The following is a 22,209-nucleotide window of genomic DNA, read 5'->3' on the forward strand; positions in this document are numbered from 1 at the left end:
GGTTTTTAACAATGTGAGTTCGCAGAACTACTGCTGTGTTACTGGAAGGGCTAACTTTTATAAGTTGCAGATTTAGTTTGAACTCATGTTATGTTATTTCCATTTGCAATCAACAAGTACAAATACAAGATATGTTACAGAACAAATAATTCAAGTATCACGTCAAAAATGTAGAAAGTTTTATTTTGATAATTTGGTCTAGCTAGAGCCTTACTAACTGCACACACAATTGTGACAAATAAGAAACATGACAGTTACATGGACAATACATGAACAGGGGAAACTTAAAACACAAATTAATGTGCTAGGAAATAAAACGCACAAAACTGAACAATGGAAACTAAAGATTTCCATTTATAAAATGAAATACTGGTCACACCGTAAATATTACACAAATAGTGATGAGAAATTATAGATACCAAAAAATAACCAATAACATCAACGCACCCACAAAAATACAGGTATTCAAAAAACGCAGGTCCATATAGAATATCTACATTATTGGAAGGCTTTCAGTAACTACTTTAAGTGACTCTGAAATGCATCTTTAATGACACTCCCCCAATCCTTTTCAAATACTAATGTAAGACTAACTGGCTTATAATTGCCTGAACAATGTACTTTGGAATGAACTTAGGGACCAAGACAAATAAATCATAGGTTCTGCACAAAGTTTGCACCATTTATCTCAAAAGGTCGAGACAATAGACTAAAAATAAGAAAAATTTTTTATCTTTTGAAATTCCAATAGTCTGGCGTGAGTCTATAAACCATCGAAATGACTGCTATTTTTGCTCGTATATCGTGTAAGGCTACAACACTCGAAATAAAAAAGGAAATTTTTATCCAAACTTTTAATCTGGTACATCATCTGTTGCTAACGGACCTGATGTAACTGTACCTAGTTTACTGGAGGCTCTTGATAAGTTTCATCTGAATTTGTTGTTAATAAAAATGATAATAGGGATTGTTTTCAACATGAAACGTCTAGTAAACAACTTTTCACACAAGATGAGCTTAATAATTTGGTGAGAGATTTGGAGGTAGAGACTTTGTGTTAAGAACTTACTTTCTCCAGGAACATCATTGTTACTATTTTTTTTTAAGTCCTTGAATGATAGACAGGTGCCAAAGTAGTGAAAGTTGATTAATGTCACTCCTCCTTTCAAGAGAAGTGGTAAAAATGACCAGGTAGTTATAGATCCATTAACCTTATATTAGTTCAGTGAAAAGCTTTAGAAAGGTTGATGAAAGATGTTTTGTAAAATCATTTAACAAAGTTTAAAATTTTATTTGATAATCAACATGGTTTCACTAAGGGAAAAATCTTCCCTTACAAATCTTTTGTCATTCATTGAAAAGATTACTGCTTACATGGAATAAGGTAAAGGTGTAGATATGGCATGTCTGAATTTTCATAAAGTATTTGACAAGGCGCCATATTAACTGCTTGCAAAAATTACTTCTATAGGAGTGTGGGATAAGTTATCAAATTGGACATAAAAATTGGATGGAAGAAAGCAGAGGGTTGTTACAAGTGAAGTTCATTCAAACTAGGATAATGTCACAAGTGAAGTATCTAGTTGCTCAGTCTTAAAAAATTTGCTCTTTTTGATTTCCATGAATGATATAGATGAGAGATTGGTAAGTAAATTACTTAAATTTGCTTGATATATTATAGTTTTGGGTGTTACTTGATACGAAGAAGGGGCCCGGCATGGCCAAGCGTGTTAAGGCGTGCGACTCGTAATCTGAGGGTCGCGGGTTCGCATCCCGGTCGCGCCAAACATGTTCGCCCTTTCAGTCGTGGGGGCGCTATAATGTATCCGTCAATCCCACTATTCGTTAGTAAAGAGTAGCCCAAGAGTTGGCGGTGGGTGGTGATGACTAGCTGCCTTCCCTCTAGTCTTACACTGCTAAATTAGGGACGGCTAGCACAGATAGCCCTCGTGTAGCTTTGTGCGAAATTCCAAAACAAACAAGATACGAAGAAGATACTGCTGCTTTACAAAATGATTTAGATTATTTAGTTGGCCAAATAAATGACATATGGATTTTAATTATAATAAATGCATGATAATACATGTGATTTATCATTATTTGAATTATAAGTAAAATCTGGATGGGAATAACCTCAACAGTGTCATGAAAAAACGATATTTTGGTGCAGTAGTTGATCAGTTCTTTTAAGCCATCCAAGCAGTGTTCTGTCGCTTGTGGTTGAACAAATAGGAATTTAGGTTGCATTTACAGAAATATTGAATAAAAGTGAAAATAATTATAATTTCATTTTATAGGTTACTGGTTAGATAACATTTGGAGTATCGTGTTCAGTATTTGACTTCTTATATTAGGAAAACAATGAGTTGTTGGAAATGATTCAGAGGAGGACTACTAGAATGATTTCTGAGATGAAAAGGTCATAATATATCTAAAATTGTTTTCTCTTGAAAAAAAAAGAGTTAGAGATTTGATTGTGGTGTTTAAGATTGTTTGGGAAATTGATAATGTTTATAAATCGTCTGTTTTCATACTTAATAATGAGAATGGTAGAACTTGGGGACACAAACATAAATTTTGGCAGGTTGGGAGTCAGTTTCTGCTAAGACAGTTTTATTTTTTAAAGGGTGGTTAGCTTTTGTAAAGGGTTGCTTCCAGATGTTGTGAAGGCAGTAAATTTGAGAGAAGGCTTGATTATTATATGAATGATAAAACTAGTTTTTAGAGCTTTTACTTCATTTAATAGTTGTAGTACAGTTTAGAGGATGAGACAGCTTAGATGGATTAATATGTCCCTAAACATTAAGTTATGTTTGTTTATTGTGACTGATTGTAAAGAAACTATTCTAAAATTACTGTGATTAAAGAAAAAAATCGTATATGAAGAATAACTGACTACAAAATTGGACGAACATTTATTGAAACTTCTGCTTGGTTGCTTTTATTTAATTTGCAGATAACATTCAAACTGGAGTACTTTGTATTTTCACTAAGACATAAGTGACATTACACATAAAACTGCATCTTTTTTCAGTTTCAATCGAACTTTAACATTTTTCTAAGATTTGTCATGTGAGATATGCGACAATAACTTCTGAAATAAAAACACGCCACAATTTTTAACCCTGATTTGATATGCTTGGTACTTCATACAAAGTTACATGAGGGATACTTGCACTAACAGTAATAAAACAAGAGGGAAGTCAACCCTACCCACATCCAACCCTTTGGCTACTCTTTTACCAATAAAAAGTAGAATTAATGATCAAATCATAATTCCTGACACAGCTAAAAGGGTGAGCATCTTCAGCAAGAGGGATCTCTAGTCATGAAGAAAGAATTTGGCTTTTGTTTTAAATAATTATAAATGGAATTCGATTACAATGATGTATTAACTAGGTACTAAAGATATGAGAATGAAGTAATCTTTTTTTGTAGAATTGTCAGAAGACTGTATACTACATACAAATATTTAATTTGTTTTAAATAGTTTTTTTGGATTTCTATGGTGAATTCGTGTTTAAACCTGGTCAGTATTTAAACTGACCGATTGTTAAGAAAGTCTAACATAAACTTAAAGTTTTATTTATAAAGCAGGTAGCTAAGATGAATTGTTTTTATACTTTATGAAGAAAATGAATGTACTTTAAAAAGCAAAAATGCAACAACCGTCTTGAAATTCTATTTTTTTCTCTACTTTACATGTGTAAGATATTATAACATCCCCAAAGAACTGTTTGTTTTGGAATTTCGCACAAAGCTACTCGAGGGCTATCTGTGCTAGCCAATTTCCAATGTGAAATCAGACATAACTTCCATTTTTACAAAATTATTTTCAATAAAAACGTAACTGTATCTTTCATGCTTATTTACTAATCTGATTTGAAGTTTTTTATACGAACTTGACACTTTTTTGCGGTTGTTCTATCAACTTTAACTTGTGGGTTCGTTACCTCAATGAAATATTTGACTCACATTGTCAAATCTATGTTTCTGTAACGGTAATTATATATGAGTCAATAAGTTTACTGAATCCGACCCCTAAGTATGTCAGATATAAAAGACTGTTTAGTGTAAGTAGTATTAATTAATTTATTGTGTGTGAAAATTTCATTATTGTTGTGTTTTTTATAATAAAAGAATTTAAAACAGACGATTGTTTGAAAGTGTGCTTGTAAGTTATTGATGTTGAGGCTATGGAGATTTGTAGAACGTTTGTTTTTTTTAACATTAACCATAAAGCTACACAATGAGTTTCATCCATTGCCCATTATAGGTACTGAAACCCGGTTTGTAAGGTTGTAAGCTTGCATACATACTGGCAACAAGATACCAGGAAGAGGGTGAAAAGTAAAGCCGAGTGAAAGAGAGTTTCGGTCTGAGAAAAGTTATAATAAAACGTAAAGCTAACCATTGTAGGAATGAACAGCCTAATGGTTGATATGTTAAAGTGAGATTAACAGTTTTCTGACATTTTAGGAGAATAATTTACCTCATCAAAGGGTGTTCCAAAGCAACTGAGCCTGCCAGTGTAGACTTTGACAAAAAGGTTACAATTATTTGGAAGTAGGTCTATGTGCTAAAAACAGACATTTAGTGGAAGTTCAGGATACAACTGCGGTAATTCACGAGCAGGCGTAAGTGAATTATATACTGATACTAATTTGATGAAAATAGAGCAAAATACATCAGTTTGTCAATTGAATTCTAAAATAACTTATTTGGCCAACGAAGATTTTGGACGAGAAGAAACAACTGTGATTTACACAGTGTAAATATTTTAACTTGTTTTGAAAATATTACTTGAAATACAAAGGCACCTGATCGGTCTGTCTCAGTCCACTTCTCACAGGAAAAGGCCTACAAGTATATGCGAGAATAACGTTAGAAGATATCATGACCCATGACAAATTGAAAGTAGATTTACTGAAACGATATAAACTGACTGATGTCTACCTTCGTCAGAAGTTCAGAAAAGTCAAACCTGACACTGGAGAAACTGTATTTCAGTTTGTGGCACGTCTGCAGTAATATTTTGCCACATCGACTGATATGGAAAAGTGTGAAAATAGTTTTGAGGCACTGGAAGGCCTATTAGTGGGAGAACAGTTCATGATCACTAGTTCAACCAACATGTCATTGTTCCTAAAGAGAGAGCATCAAACGATGTGGAGATGGTATTCCTGGCAGAAGAGTATACGGAAAGCCTTGGAGATAGTATATCTGGCAAGTTCAAGAATATAGAGTTAAATTTGAAACCAGTGACGGCTGACCAGGAGCAAGAGTCTACCGAAGGTGAAAAGAGGTTAATGGACAGAAGGGAGAAGAAATGCTATGTTTGCTATAAAATGGAACACATTTTAAAGGAGTGCAAGTCCATTACTATCAAGCAACAAACTAAAATCTCATCATACAGAAGTTGGAGATATTTACAAAGGGTTTGTAAGAAGCAAGAAAAGAGTGACTGTCTTTCAACCATATAATCTGTTAAAATCATGCTATCTATAGTTTATTATTTAAAGTAACAAAACATTGAGAGATTTTTCACGAAATAAATTTCCATTTTACCTCAAAAATTTTAAATGAGAAATACAGTGAAAAAAGTCTTATTAAATACCACATTTATATGTAGTATAATAAAAAATATTTACTTGCTTGAAGAAGAAAATTTAACATGGTATTAATTTGTGCAGTCTCAATCAATTTCCAACGACAAATTCCATTACATCGTGCATTTCTTATGTCTATCTAACATACGCACACAAAACAGGTCCGGCATGGCCAAGCGTGTTAAGGCGTGCGACTCGTAATCTGAGGGTCACGGTTTCGCATCCTCATCATGCCAAACATGCTCGCCCTTTCAGCCGTGGGGGCGTTATAATGTGACGGTTAATTCCACTATTCGTTGGTAAAAGAGTAGCTCAAGAGTTGGCGGTGAGTGGTGATGACTAGCTGTCTTCTCTCTGGTCTTACACTGCAAAATTAGGGACGGCTAGCACAGATAGCCGTCGAGTAGCTTTGTGCGAAATTCAAAAACAAACAAGCACACAAAATAGATAAATTTGTATTTTGTTCAGAATTATCCTGCACAGACTGACACTAAAGATGGGGTGTGCACATCTCCCTGAACTGCTCAAGGGTACATGATATATTTTTAAAGCTTCTGAAGAAACAATTACTCGATGGAAGTGAGATAAGAGTACACAAATTAAATTGTTAACTAGCTTACCAAACACCTAATGGCAAATGTAGTCACTACAATTTCCAATACGTTGACAATTTTGTTTAACTACATCTGTTTTAATAGTTTTTCTAGTGTATACTTCAACGTAAAGTTATTTTTCAAGTTCAGTTTCTTGTATATACTTCAGGGTGGCCGTAAGTCCCTACCCATCCATATGTTATGTTATATTCAATTACGCATGTATTATAAATTTGTTTCTTTTTTTTTCCAGAGAAATATGGCCGATATAAGCCCATTTACACTTGAAGAGCGTATTGTGACAAGTACATGAGCGCAAGAATACTGGTGGATCCACACAGATACACTGGATACATATGGATGGGGTAGGGACTTACGGGCCACCCTGTATTTTAAAATGAAACTTTTGTTTTGGATTGTCAAAGCCATGGGTAATTTTTCCAAGCCTTACTTTATTTCAATAACTTTTCCTTTTAAGATAATAAGAACTTGTTTTTACCTGATTAACCTTGACTCTTTTACATTCTAGTATTATCAGAACCAAGAAATATTTTTAGTCATTTGGTTTTGTTTTTTATGTAAGAAAAAATATAATACACATTTCAGTTAACTAAATTACCCTACTTCAACTGGATATATGAGTTAAGTCAAGATAGTAAATGTTACACCTGAAAGAAACAAAAGTTATTCAATGTGTAAATAAGATACTGATGTGGTGGTAGTAGTTTAGGTAATAAATTGATGGTGCTCAAGAAGTTGGGTATATCTATTTTCCCTGCTTGTGGTTGATGTATTGTATCACTTTAGAGAGAGAGTTATTCTATCTAATTTGACCTGTTAGCTATTGAACAATAACCACACAGTCCACTTTTATAAAGGTTAAAATATTTGATATCAAGTGCTGCAAGTTAGGTCACTTAGCATTCCTTCTTGGAATCTGAAATATACTTATAGATGACTAATAGAACTTTATAAAATAAAAACCTTTCTTCTTCAGGGGAAAACTGGGAGTAGTGATGCAATCAAATGAGTGATATGTATAGAGGGAGTTTAGTAACATCGCGAAGGTCATCTGATTTTCCAGTGAATGTTTATTTCTCTATGTGCTATTATAAACATCTCATTTCTTGTACAATATAGCCAATGGCAAGAGTATGTGTGAAGAGGTGTTAGGGATATTTTAATTTAGAAATGGCTAAATATATGTATTTTAAACTATATTTAAGTGTTTAAATAAAATAATAATGGCATCTGGAAACTGACTGGAAAAGATGTATTATACTAATCAATTTATAAAAACAAGAATGAAAAACGATCTTAAACAAATAGTTAATTTTAGAAAATTCAAGTTTAATATTACATGAAAAATGAACAAAGAATTAAATTATTTCTCTGACAGAAACGAAACTAATGAATGAAGATCACCAATTCCAGAAAATAGATTAATTCTGAAAGGTTGAACAGTGTTTAGATTATCAATCCAATAAGCTTCTTTTATTTCTCTATCTGCTTTAGTTTTGATTCCTGTTTCAAGGCTAAAGACAGTAACATCATTAATAGAATGAGCAGGTTGGTTCAAGTGTTGAGCAACAGGGAAATCTTTTCCGATGATAATAAATTTATGGTGGCTGAAATGTTCTATAAGAGTTGTTTGTGTATATCCCTACATATTGGTGATTGTATTTTTATACTGTATAAAATAAAGTGTTTGTTGTTTTGGGAGTAATTTCTTTAGATATTTTAAACTTTCTTTGATTGTGCTCGTTAGAAAATGAGTCAGTGGTTTGACAACAAGCTTTACTGCATAGACAACAACCATTTTTGGGTAAGATGTAGTTCATTTTTGTGTGAAAAAGATATCTTTTAAGACTTCTGCCTTTCAGAAAATATCTGTTAATACAATCTTTGAGCTGTGAGAGATGAAAATGTTTTTTTAGAATTTGTGAGAGATAGCCGAAAGCAGTGTAAGACTAGAGGGAAGGCAGCTAGTTCACCACCCACCGCCAACTCTTGGGCTACTCTTTACCAACAAAGTGGGATTGACCGTCACATTATTTAGAATTTGTGAAACATTCAAGTTTAAGCTGATACATAGTAATAAGAGGAATTACGATTCAAAATTTGGTATTACTCTGATTTAAGATGTTTTTCCACCGAGTGTTGTTAGCTTTTTCAATCTGCCTGTTGATTTTGGTATCTTCATATCTTCTTTGCAACATGGTTTGTTTTGTATCCTTAGAGCTTGACTGTAGGCAGTTTTTGTTTAGAGTGAGAGGGGTGGAAGTCTGTAGGTTTTTTTTGTACAAGTCAGTGTAAAATTCCATTTTTTTAGAAAACCTGGCATCAAGAAAGCTAATCTACATAGGTAAGTAAACCTGTTTGTTTTGTTAAAGGAGTTTCATGCATAAATTCGTTAAGTGACTGAAAACCAGCTGTCCAAATGAAAAATATGTTATCTATGTAACATTTCCATACATGTGGTTTTACAGGTAGAAGCTTGTTTTCAACATGACCCATAAAAATGTTGGCATAATTAGAGCCATTTTGGTGTACATTGCAGTACTGTTAACCTGAATGTAATGCTTGTTATTAAATTCAAAGTTCTTCAGAGTTAAAAACCAGTTATTGTTTGAGATTTTGATGGGTTAGAAAGGTTTAATGCAGACTTGAGTTTCATCATGTGGAATATTGGTGTAAAGGGAAGAAACATCCATTGTGCAAAGAGGACTATTGGGTGGTAACTGTCGACCAGTATAAATATCCATGATGTTAAGAAAGTGGGTTGTATTTTTCATGTAAGCAGGGAGAATGCATTGTTGCTCAACAAAAGCAGATAGCTTTTCAGCAGTCATGTTTGTATTAGAAATTATGGGTCTGCCAGGATTATTTGGTTTGTATATTTTACTCAAGAGGTAAAATGTACCAGGAAAAGCTTGTATGGGTATCAAATACAGAAAGGTTTTTGTTAATTTTATTACTTGAGGAGATATTCAAGCTCGAGTTTTGGTCTTAATAAACAGTTGTAGGATCAAGAGTTCGTTTTTTTGTTTTAAATAGAAATTAGCATCCTCTAGTTGCTAACCAGCTTCTGCAATAGTCATCTTTCTTAAGAATAACAAAAGCTTTACCCTTGTCTTCTGGTGTTATTATGGTATTGTTGTTCAATTTAAAGCACTTCTTTCATTTTGATTAATATTAGAACATTCCTTGGAAGATTCGAGTCTGTATTGTGCCATTTTCTACACCTTTAATACAAGGTGGTTCTCTATTTGGTGGAGGTGTCCATAAGGACTTCAAAGTTAGGTGTATGTTGATTTGCAGTTGGGCAGGGTTAGTTGTGGAAAAATTGTGAAGCCATAATTTTCTAGAGAATTCATGAAGATCAGAAAAAAGTTCACTCATTAGCAAGTTATTTGGGCAAAAGTTAAAACCTTTACTCAGGGAACAGTTCTGTTTTAGAGAGTTGTCTGAAAGATTAACAATGTTAGAGAGATGTCAAGTGTTCATCGTTATCTGTACATTTTAAGGTCGCTTAATGAGGTACGTTTATGCTGTGCACTCGTGATTATCACATGCTATTATGTAATGTTGATAATGTTTTATACATTTCAGTGAATTTTCCAAGGTTTTAAAATACTTGTTTTCTGCTGTAATTGAGCGAGTTGCTGCTTGGCTCAAACAGAATATTCACAAGTATTGGTGTGAGGAAGTTGTTGTAATCATAAGACAAAGGATAGCTAAGGGAAGGAAGTAACTATCTTCTTCAGAGTGTGGAGTGCATCACTGGTCATTTGAGTTCATGCTAACAGATGAAAGACTTTTGTGTTCTAATGAAGGTGATTTTACAAGAGATTGAGGATATTAACAAATATTTTTGAAAATTAAAATACTGGTTAATCACCTTAGTTTTAACTTGAACTCACAAGTCAGTTTAGGGATACATTAAGAGGTGGCCGAAATAATTTTGTGAAGTAATTCAAATAAAATGAAATAGTACATTTAATTATAAATGAGAACAAAATACAGAAGCAGGTTTATTTCAGGGAAAAATATTTATTTAAATTTGATCACAAAAGGAGACATTTCTTGTCACATTTAATAGTTCAAGCTTTGCTATTTCAGAGCTGGCTGATATTCACTGTGGAGGAGACTGGAGTCTACTTCCAAACTTTGCCATGTCACCATTCAATGGCCACTTGATGTACTTGTCAGACTTCATGTACGACTGGATTGTTGGTAGACCCTAAAAAACAAAGAACCATTATTTATTCTATAAAATCACCTGAAGAATCAGGATCCCAGAATGTCCACCTGAAGAATATTCAATCTGTCCCACAGTTAACATAAGTTGTATTAGTGTAACAAAATGCAAAGTATCAAATTTTATTTCATACATCATTAATACATTTATAGAAATATTACACACAATAACTGATTGTACGTAATTAACAGGAGTTCCAAAATTTATATACAAAATATTTATAATTGGTGCTAAACAGAAATATGATGACAGTTTCAGAAACAAATTACTTAACTCTTTCTTTAGGTTCACTATTTACTTCTTTACAGATGAAAAATGCTATAAAAAGTTTCCAATGAGATTAACAAAAAGTTCCTTCAAAGGAAAGTTTCAGTTGAAATTCTGTAGTACAAAATTGAAACAGCATTAAGTTCATTTCCAAATATACAAAATAAACTACATGAGTATTAGTCGTTTTGTAGTTTCTTGTATAAAAAAAAAAAAAAAAAAAAGTTAATAATTAAGCCACATTTAACTACAAAATTAATAGCACTTTGTCAACTAGTTAAAACAGTGACCACACTCGCACTTTATTTAACCAAGCACACAAGTTTACTGAGCATAGGTTCTCAAAACTTTGCATTGTTAAATATTATTAAAACAATGAAACAGAACTATACAAGTGTAATACTAATTTAACTAAAACAGTACACAACTTCTAAAGTAGCACTTAAAATCCTTATGAAAAACTGACCTCAAATCTCTCAAGAAATTCTTTGAGATTTGGAAAGTCTTTGTAACAGTCAGGAGCCAAAGGTTTATGTTGATCCAGCATTTCATAGATGATGAAGTCCACATATGACAACTAGATACATTGAATAATGCATTTTAATGCCAGTTTCACATACTTCTTACTGGCTTAGGAGAAAACATTGAATATATAACCTCAGGACACTAAACAAGGATTTAATACTTTGTTCTTGACATTTCTATAGGATTTACTGTATTCATAACAATGGTATACTATCAATAACAGAACATCCCAGGGTTCAGTATTAGCAAATTTGACCAAAAGAATACAATCCAGAGTGAACAATTTACCAATTTCACTTAACTGTAATTTTCCAAAGATGCATTCTGTTTTTTCACTAAAATTTAATATAGAATTTAGGGTGCATATAAATTGATGAAAACCCTACAACTACCACCTTTGAAAGAATGACCTTTCTTCAAGGGCAAACTATGAATTATGGAATAATTGAATGAGCGATACGTAAAAGGAGTTCAGTAACATGACTGGTCTTCCACGATATGTTTAGTATATTCTTCCATGTGCTGTTGTAACCATTTCATTTCTAGTACAGTGTGGGCAGCAAGCAATAAGATTATATAAAGGTTTGGGGATATTTTACTTTATGAATGTATAAAACAAGAAATACAATTAAACTTTAATGTTTCAGTAAAATTAACTTAATGTCTGGACAGTGACAAAAAACAAAAATAAAAGTATGGAAAATGTTTAAAAAATAGAAATTAAGTTTTAATAAAAATTAGGATTCACACCACATGAAAGAAATTAGCAAAGAACAAATTATTCTTCTGACAGATGAAACCAAGGATTGGAGATCACAAATTCCAGGAACTAGATTGATTTCAAGTGGTCAAATAGTGTTTAGATTTGCAATACAACAGTTTTTTTTTTTTTTTTTTTTTTACTTTGCAGCCAATCCAGGTCATCTTATGAAAACTTGTGAATGATAATGTCCAATTACTAAAAATGTTGCACTTTAATGGTGTAGTTATTAACTAAGACATAACACAAATGAGAATTATTTTCCAGTTTTCATTCATTTTTAGTATGTTTAAACATGTTTCTTGAAATAAGATAATCAGGAGGCTAACTCAAATTTTTAAGATTTTCATTCATACTTAGAAAGATTTGGAAATATAAAACTAGTATTTGTTTCATTGTTTGATATTCAAAACTACAAATAATTTTCAATGAAGCCTTCAAATTCTGAGTCCAAATAAGTTTGCAGTACTTCTCTACCAGCTTTAAATGGATTGTGTTCAATGGGCATTTGCCAGCCACAATTAGAAAAAAGGCAAGTACTAAAGAAAACAAGCAATTGGAGATTACACAGGCACTAACATTCTTGTTAAAGGGTTGCTTTGACCAGTGTTGCAAAGTTGTAGGTCCATATTTATTGTAATAAGTCAAACTTAACTCCTCATTTATGAAAATTAGAATGCATATTATACTTTGGAGCTTCATGTAGTCTAATATTTACATGAAGTTAGTGTACATTAGCATATAGATCCAAAAACATTTGAGATAATCTTAGGTAAAAAGGTTTAAGATGTGAATAAAATAGTAAGTGTTTATTCTTACAGGAAATTAATCAAATATATAAGGATGTGTCACTGAAATTTAAACATGTTTTTCAAACATCAGATTTCATTTAAGATTTATTAATGTCAATACACTAAATTTTGATGCAAGATTGTTTTATTACACTATGTATATTTTTTAAAATTAGCTCAAAAACAGTAGAGTTTAAACATCCAAAGAACTATACTCCAAATCTAACTATTACCTTGTCTCCAGCAAACCACTTGTTCTTTCCCAGGAAGTCAGAGAACAGTTTCAGTTGGTTAGGTAGATCTTTCAAATAATCATCCTTAAGACTTTCCTACAGAAGAAGTTATTTCTTCACTTACAATACAGAATTTGAAAAATTAATGTACACCAAGTTTAAAAATTAAAATATATTAATCCTTTCCCTTCAAATCAGGGTTCAAAGGCCATGCCATCAAATTTGTTCACTTTCAAAATTTTATTGAACTACCATTTTATGAATTTTTCAATATGTCAAATTGCAAGTTTTTATTCAAACTTTAACATTATTTTGGACTTAATTTCTGCATTTAAAAAATGTTAAAAGATTTATACATTTTAGTGAGGCACTTGGTATGTTCAATGCAGCATTGTTTAAGTTTAGATGTTTGTTATGTCTGCAAGTTCATACACATCAGCAACAAATTAATTGTTACCTCAGTTCTCAAACAATTTGGTTGTTGAACATAAACTGTTCCGAAACCAAGCTGTCAAGGCCCAAAATAACCTGAACGGCCCTTCATTTTTGGCCCACACCAAGCTTGCCCAAAACATTTTACCCGCACCTGTCGCTCAGTCCACACCCCCACTAAAATCTGCTGTGAACGTTCTCATTTTTCTTTTTGTTGTTTTTTAAATATTCTGATTAAATAAGCCACCATGGGGTTAAAGAAGGATAAGCAGCAAACCAAAAAGAAAAGTTTTTAGAGACACAATAGAGGTGAGAAAAGATCTCGTAGCGAAGTATGAGAGTGGTGTTCGCGTGTCTGACCTTGCTACACAGTTTGGTATGGTGAAGTCTACAGTCTGCACCATACTGAAAAATAAAGAGTTCATCAAAGGAGCTGATGTTGCAAAAGGAGTGACAGTGCTTACGAAACAAAGATCACAAACAATGGAAGAAGTAGAAAAACTGTTGTTGATTTGGGTAAATGAAAAACAGTTAGCTGGTGATAGCATTTCTGAGAAAAAGCAGTTGCATGCTGACCTCCTGGAAAACACCCCTGGAACAAGTGCTGATATAAATGACGACTTTAAGGCTAGTAGGGGTGGTTTGAAAAATTTAGGAAGTGGCATACATAGTATGGTGAGACAGGGGGAAGGTGCCAATTCTACAAAAGACACTGCTGATAAATTTGTTAGGGAATTTAAAGACTATGTAGAAGCTGAGGGTTTTATTCCCCAAGTGTTCAACTGTGATGAGACAGACCTCTTTAGGAAGAAAATGCCAAAGAGGACCTACATCACCAAGGAGAAGTCACTGCTAGGACAAACCAATGAAGGACAGGCTAACTCTAATGCAAGTGTGGACTTAAAACTTAAGCCTTTGCTTGTGTACCATTCTGAGAACCCGAGGGTTTTTTTAAGAAAAATAATGTCCTGAAAAGTAAACTGAATGTCAGTGTAGCCATTTATGATTTATTATATAACTGTAAACTTTAAAAATAATTAATGTCCTCAATGTGAGAAATTAGACAGTTGAGCAACCTATATCCAGCAACAACCAAGTACAAAGGTTGTAACAAGAAATAATTGTTTGCTTTACTTGATTTATTTGTTCTATTTTTCAAAAATAAGTTTAATAATTCATTTAAGTAAATCTAATGTATAATAATTGAAATGTGACTATTACAAAAAAAGTTCACTATAACACAGCCAGGACAGGATAGACAAAAGATCAGTCATTACAGAATATGTAACCTGGGTACATGTGCACTGTATTTACTTCAGTAATACAGTTAGTTATCATTGCACTGATAACAGTGCAAGCAATGTTATCTTAGGTAGGCACAAGAGGAAACCCAATGTAATAAATATACATGTTCACATAGCATTAAAAGATTTTACCTGCTTAGACTAAACATTTATTACAATTTTGTCATTCTAGCAAGAAAAAAAAAAAAATTCCTTTTTATGACTGTTAAAAGGGTAGTTAAGTGACAGACTTAACACAGTTCAAGTATGAAAAATAACAGTTTTACTGAAAACAATGTATTTAAGAGGTTTAAGAGATTACGAAAATGAGATTTTGGGGGACGAACAAGTTTTTAATCATAACAAACTTCTTTTGCACTCAGACTAGTAACGAAACAATTATTTTCACAAATCTTTACATATATTTCATCAAAAAATCTGTTTATTTTTGTATAAATTGTTGTAATCTTCACTCATGGTTTACCAAATTTTGTGATGTAACATGCTCAAAAGTTATAGTGCAACTACTTAATATGTGCAAATGTAGACAAACTCATGTATATTATGCAGAGCCATTTGCACAAGGTTTAATTTATTTACACCTACCTTAAAATGTTCAAGGTTTTAGTATATGAAAAACTAAAAGAATAAATTAATGGATTAAGATATAGCAACAGACATGGAATTCTTAAGTGATGCAAGAATACAGAGAACTGTATGAAGACAAACTTATTCAAACAGATTTTCCTTGACATTTACTATATTTAATAACCAAGTATTAAGTATTATTAGATATCTTACTCTTGAATTTATAATAATTCAGCAGCTATATAGCAGACATTCTGGATATTTATTCTAAGCTACAATGAGTTAAACAGAATTTTTTTTTTTTAATAAGCTAAAGAAATAAGTATTCCAATGAATACTAAAAATAGTGGATTATTTTACAATTTAAACTTTTGTTGTACTTTTGTAAAAGTAGGCCAAGTCACGTATCTTATAAAAGGTGATTTATACAAAATATTCAGCGATACTAGTCATTTGGACCCAAATCTTTGTTTTAATACATCCACAATACAGTATAGTGTGATTTATAGAGAATTATGAAAACTTAGGTGCATTCTAGTACCGATTAAAGAAATATCATTTAAACACATTTACTTTTAAATTCAATTCACAAGTAGCAAAGCAGATATTAAAAATAAGTTTGATGGCTGAATGTGAAAACTGGTCCTAATTTAACCCTGAACTATAAAAGAAAGTTAACAGAATTTATTATACCACAAGAGAAAATCTTGCTAAATAAATAAATTGTATTTATGTAATTTAAGAAGTCTGTTTAGAATGATATAAATATGTTTCAATTATATTAACCACATTTTAAGACTGTAGATGCAACTGAATAATTTTGTAGTCTAGGTTGAGGGGAACATTCTAGTTAACAACAGTAACTCCTAAGTTTAGCAGGAACAATAAAAAAAACTAGAAAGGATTAATTTGATTATCTTTTCAATATAGTCAGTTCACACATTATGAACACAAAAACAATCACTATATTGATCTTATTATGAAAATAAACTTACAAAATCTGGAGAGTAGACAAGTCTGAGAAAGCCCATTCTAAAATCTACCAGCTGTTGTTCAGCCATATCAATCATTATCTTCTCCTGTTCGGTTTCACCATCTGAAGGAATAATAAAGACTTTCTTTATCTACAATATTTCCACAAACAGAATATTAAAATTAAACAATAATATAAGATACATAAAATACTATAGGATAGATAGGTCACAATATGCAAATTACACCTCCCTCCAAAATAAACATTCTCTAGTGATTTGGTCTCAAGCTAATTATCAGGTATTTTACAGTTATATCATTAAAAAAACATGCATTTCATTTGATTAGAGAAATACAGTAACACAATCACTCACCCATTTTATATTTCCTTGCTAGATGACACAAGATGGCACCACTTTGGCTGATTTTGGTGTCTTCATCAATATAATATGGTAGCTAAAGAAAAAATATTAGCTGGAAACTGCATTCAGGCACATGCTATGTTCAGCTTATCTTTTAAGGACATCCAATTTTTCTTTTCTACAGTTAAGTTATTTTTAAGGGTGCAAATTAAGAGAAATTAACAACTTTATTAAACTGAAAAACAATGACCTATAAAATGTGAAATTATTTTATGTACAAAATATACATTTCAAAGGAAAAGTGATATGCTGATCAAGTTTATTCAAATAAAAATATTTTCAAACTATGCATCACGTTCTTTAAATAAAATAATTTCATAATACTTAAAAATCAGTGTTGATTTACTATTTTGTGTTTATACACAAGTACATAGGATTTGTTAACACTCAAAGCTTTCTAATCCAGCTTTAAAATGCAAAGAAAGTTTAAAACAAAAGTTCCATCTTCAATAAAACAAAGTTTTCAGTACAACGTGCATTTCAAACTGCAATCCTATACAATGTAATTATCAATTATATTAAGATGAAAATTTTACATTGGGGAAGTCTAGTCCCAAGGAATGTTTTTCATTCAACCAAGAACTGCGGTCAAAATCAGGTGGGGGACCACAGTTGTATCGTTTGTCCTCAAACTCAGTTTCATTGTAAGCTAGCAGCAGTCGGATTGGCTGGGCCAACTACATAAAAGATATAAAAATGGAATATTAATTTAATGTAAACAAAACCAAAATATTTAGCCTTATGTGACTAAGTTAAAATAAGTAGTAGTGAAGCTTTAACTTGAAATGCTGTTTTATGACACTTTGGAGAAAATCAGTTTACGGCAAACCTTAATATCAATCAACATCATTTTTCAGTTTTGCATGCCTAAGAGTAAAAAAGAACAAATTCATAAATTTTAATTCCAGAAAGAATATTATTAGTCTTTTTTGAGCAGCTACTTTTCCCCTCCTCCTTGCAGACAACAAAAGGTGGTTAAAATGTGGAACAGTGGGCTAGAGAACTTACATCTACTCTTTTCTCCCTTTTGAATTCTGTGAAGCCTACAAAGCTGAAGTTAAAACTTTATAGATGGCATATCCAAAGTAATTTGGGTCCTACTTCTGCAAGTACCTCAAAAACCAGAAAACATTGCATAACTACCCACCCCATGGTTGTGCTTAAGGCATTGTATGTTTGTTTGGTAGCCAAGATGTTTGATTTCTTTTATTATGTCCTATGTAAAATTAAATCTTGGATGAAAAACTAAGATTTGGATATGCTATTTTTCACTATGATAATTTTTACTTTTGTTAATTTTATATGTCATAAGAAATCTCACACTAAAAAATGAGAAAACAAAAAATACAAACACCCTTGAAACAGACAGTTTTCCAATCATTTATTGAGATATTAAGGAGTTTTGCAAAATTTGTGAGCATTCTCAGTTTGTAAAGGTTCTGTAATTTCACTGAATATTCACCATCACAAACTCATGTAAGGAATTATAGCAATGTGGAGATATGTTTTGTAGGTTAAAATCTATAGCCTGTATTTTCCCAAAATGTTTAACAAGACAAAATTATAATTCATAAACACTACACTGGATTCAGCCTGCAAGGCACAATCGTGTAATACACAAAAATGCTTTCTTTAATGACCATACTACACAATCATACAAATTTACTTTCTTAGTGAAAGAAAACTTTTACAACTTCATCTGAAATTAAAGTAAATTTATCAAAAAAACAAATATTATGGTACAAAGTTTCCTTCATTTATTTAATTCTAAGGGCTTGAAGCTTAAACATACCCATGGTTGAAATGTTTATCTTAAGTGAAATGAATTAGGTGCTATTTGAGTTTGGGAGGGAAAATTCAGTGTTTTGACTTTTAGTTGTTTCCTATAGATTCCTTCTGTACCTTTTATCTAGCAGTCAAAATTTAATAGCCAGTAATATCCAAATCCACACAAAAAGCAATCCAAAGGAAACTAACAATCTAGGTGGTCTAACAAAATTGAAGAAAAGTACATAGTTATAACTTCCATACTTGCTTTTTAATGCTAGACTTGGGACCCTTTTAACACTAGTACGACTATTAGTACTAATGGTAGTAATATTAAGTGACAGCATTACAACAGAATACTAAAGTTAACATCAGAAAGTTATAATCATGTTAAATTACAAGCTTATACGGTCATAGTGGGGAACAAGACCCCAATCTTCTATGTTAAATTTGACTTGTGGAGGTAGAGTAGCAATATAAAATATGGGAAGAAAAATAGATAAAATCAGACTTTTATAATACAGATTTTTTAATTATACACATTGAGTTTATATCAAATAACAAATGTGGGCAAACGTGCGAAACCCACATGAATAATTTACTTAATACTTAGTTTTTAAAACTTACAGTGCTATTTCTTTATTTATATCTTACAATTGTTACTCTTTTATTTGTATATTAATTTACAATTTTAAAATTAACATAGACAGCTGAGGCCTTGTATTGTTATAAGTCATACCTAAAAGTCACTTAATATAAGTTACAGTTACTTTCGAAAATAATTAATACTCACACCGCGAATATTCCAATATCCCAAAGTCGGTTTTGTAGTCATTCTTTATCTAACTTCTCTCTTAACCACTAGACAACGCTGAACAAACTCATACACGCAATTACCGCGCGTTTTGAGGGTTATAAACAGACAACAAAGTAAAGATGGCGCTGCAATTTATTGTTACAGTAATAATAATAATAATAACTTTTTACACCGATCTCTTAAAAGCTCTTGTTTTTCTGTGCATCGGTGGTAAATTTCAGAGTTTAACTCAAAATCAAGCGTTCGAATCCCAGCAGTAGGTACAGCAAATAGCCTAATGTGGCTTTGCACTAAAAGCAAACAAAATTAAAAGCTCTCTGCATGTAATGCAGATTTACATTTTAAATTACTGTTCTTGAAGTAAAGAACGAGCATATTTTCATAGATAACGTTCTTAATAAGTTGAATAGTTACATCAATGACGATAATTCACTACACTAAGCAGCAAAGCTAAAAGTTAAATAAATTGTATTAGAATGATATCATAGTGCATATTATCGGATATCGAGATTCAAAATCATTACTTTTTCCACCTCTTTATGCTACGATTGTGGAAAATTAAATTTTGAATTATTCTGTCTAATTTCAAAGTTTTTAAGCTCAATTTCCAGATATTTTATTATTTCACACCAAAGTAGATTTCTATTTTCAGCAAATTTTTCTTCCAGCTCTTGTTGTTATTTTACCGCAAAGTCACACAATGGAATGTCTGCATTCCGTGCGCCACGGGCATTCAAATCGAAAAATTAAATATTGCGATTCCGTAAACTTACCACTAAATCACCAAGGAACCTTTTTTGTCCAGGAGGAATGACAAGAAATGTTTGTTCACACCCATTCAAATGAAAATTTTACAACTTACATTATTTCAAGAACTAACGATAATTGAGTGATAGATTTAACTTATGAATAAAGATTAACAGTCACTTACTAAATTCACTTACCGAACTCACTTATTAACTAACTGACTAACTAATAAACACGGCGACTAATTAACCAACTCTCTCTCTCTCTTTTTATATCCCCCCTTCCCTAGTTCACACAAAATTCCCGACATTACGTCAAATATAACTCAAGAAATGTATACGTGTCACGTAACATCACTTGGTGACGCCAAACTCTAAGTCTTTCTTGTAAACGACATGAATAAAGTAAGGTTCTTCACTGTAGCTATAATAGCCTATTTTATTCTTATTGGATGGACTTTTGTACAAGTCAACCTCACTATTCCTCGATAAAAGACTAGCGTAAAAGTTGGCGATGGATGGTGATGACTATCTGCCTTCCCTCTAGTCTTAAACTACTAAATTAGGGACGGCTAGCGCAGATAGCGCTCGTATTGTTTTGCATCACCACAAAAGTCACTTCCATACTTGCTTTTTAATGTTAGACTTGGAATTCTTTTAACACTAGTACGACTAATAAAACCAGAAAACGTGTGTGATCCAACGAACCTCATTAGAGCATTAAGCAAAGGTGTGACCACACAAAGACAGAACATGAGCATCATATTGTGAAGCCGTATTCCGATTGTATCGACACGCCCTCCGTTACAATACGACTTATGTATCTATATGAAATTTGGAAAGCTTTCAGTAAACTTTTTGTTGTTGTTGTTTACAGAAAAATGTCAGGGTTTTTATTGAGTTGTCTTCATTTCTTTTAGCAAAAACATTACATACAAAGTAACATAACAAATTAACAATAAAACAGTTAGACAGGTATTACCTTTTACTTTTATTTCCAGCTGCCGTTTAGATGATCAAACCTGAGAATTGGAAAAAAGCATTATAAAGTGTGAAGTACTTAAATAAGACAGTAGTAGTAATATAAACAATAAATCACTGTCAAACTTTGTAACAAACTGTTGACAAAACCTTTGTGTCTAGATAAGTACCATATCGCGGCATCAATATCTAGATATGTATCGTATTGATTATTATGATGGGTAGGGGGTTAGGTGCCTGATTAATATAGGCTGCTATAAAAATGCATCAATTATTTACAAACGTAGATAGTTCTTGCTAATTACATGTTCCCAGCTGGTACAGCGGGAAGTCTTCGGATCTACAACGCTAAAATCAGGTGTTCGATTCCCCTCGGTGGACTCAGCAGATAGCCCAATGTGGATTTGCTATAAGAAACACATACACACATACATGCTAACTACATCTCTCTAAGAGGTCATGAGACATCACAATAAATTTGGGCGAGGCTTACATAACAAAAGATATATCGTTTGACCTGTTTTTAGTATTCGGAAATGGGAAATGTGTTGGTAGATTGTGGCCAGGCGGGGTTTGTCAGTTTGATAAACGATCGTCACTAAAATAACAATACAAAAACCACAACTTACGGGGCAATGTATCTAACAAGCTGTTTACTATTACCTGGCTTTTTTGTCAGCAGAAAAAAAGTAGGTTATCCAGGACAGTGTAAAGCATGGTCGGCCGCCATCGTTGAGTAAACTATTTAAAGAGACTGTTGAAAAAACATCCCCGTCGCACCAAACATGCTCGCCTTTTCAGCCGTGGGGGCGTTATAATGTTACGGTCAATCCCACTATTCGTTGGTAAAAGAGTAGCCCAACAGTTAGCGGTAGGTGGTGATGACTAGCTGCCTTCCCTCTAGTCTTACACTGCTAAATTATGGAAGGCTAGCGCAGATAGCCCTCGAGTAGCTTTGCGCGAAATTCAAAAACAAACAAATAACAAGCTGTTAAAAATATGGATCAATCAAAATAATTTGAGATTAAATTTGAAGATCAAAGATTCGTGTTATGTAACACAAAACAAATATTATAGCATGTTGAGAAAAACGAGTCCATAACAACACTTAGAATTCTAAATACAAGTGCGATAATATCCCCTTTCTACTAAGTATTAAATT

At 32.3% G+C, this 22,209-nt stretch overlaps 1 protein-coding gene across 1 annotated transcript; it reads right to left on the reverse strand.

Annotated features, from left to right (window-relative positions):
- Positions 1–10,235: 10,235 nt before the first annotated feature.
- On the reverse strand, positions 10,236–19,456 carry LOC143226415 (glutathione S-transferase Mu 1-like). Its single transcript, XM_076457350.1, has 7 exons — positions 19,297–19,456; positions 17,273–17,413; positions 16,689–16,770; positions 16,338–16,438; positions 13,040–13,135; positions 11,197–11,307; positions 10,236–10,445 (listed from the first exon to the last, which is right to left on the reverse strand). The coding sequence occupies exons 1-7, from the start codon at positions 19,336–19,338 to the stop codon at positions 10,338–10,340; spliced, it is 681 nt and encodes a 226-aa protein (XP_076313465.1). The 5' UTR covers positions 19,339–19,456; the 3' UTR covers positions 10,236–10,337.
- Positions 19,457–22,209: the final 2,753 nt, after the last annotated feature.

Source organism: Tachypleus tridentatus, chromosome 9, assembly GCF_004210375.1.
Source record: "Tachypleus tridentatus isolate NWPU-2018 chromosome 9, ASM421037v1, whole genome shotgun sequence".
Classification (NCBI taxonomy): Eukaryota; Metazoa; Arthropoda; class Merostomata; order Xiphosura; family Limulidae; genus Tachypleus; species Tachypleus tridentatus.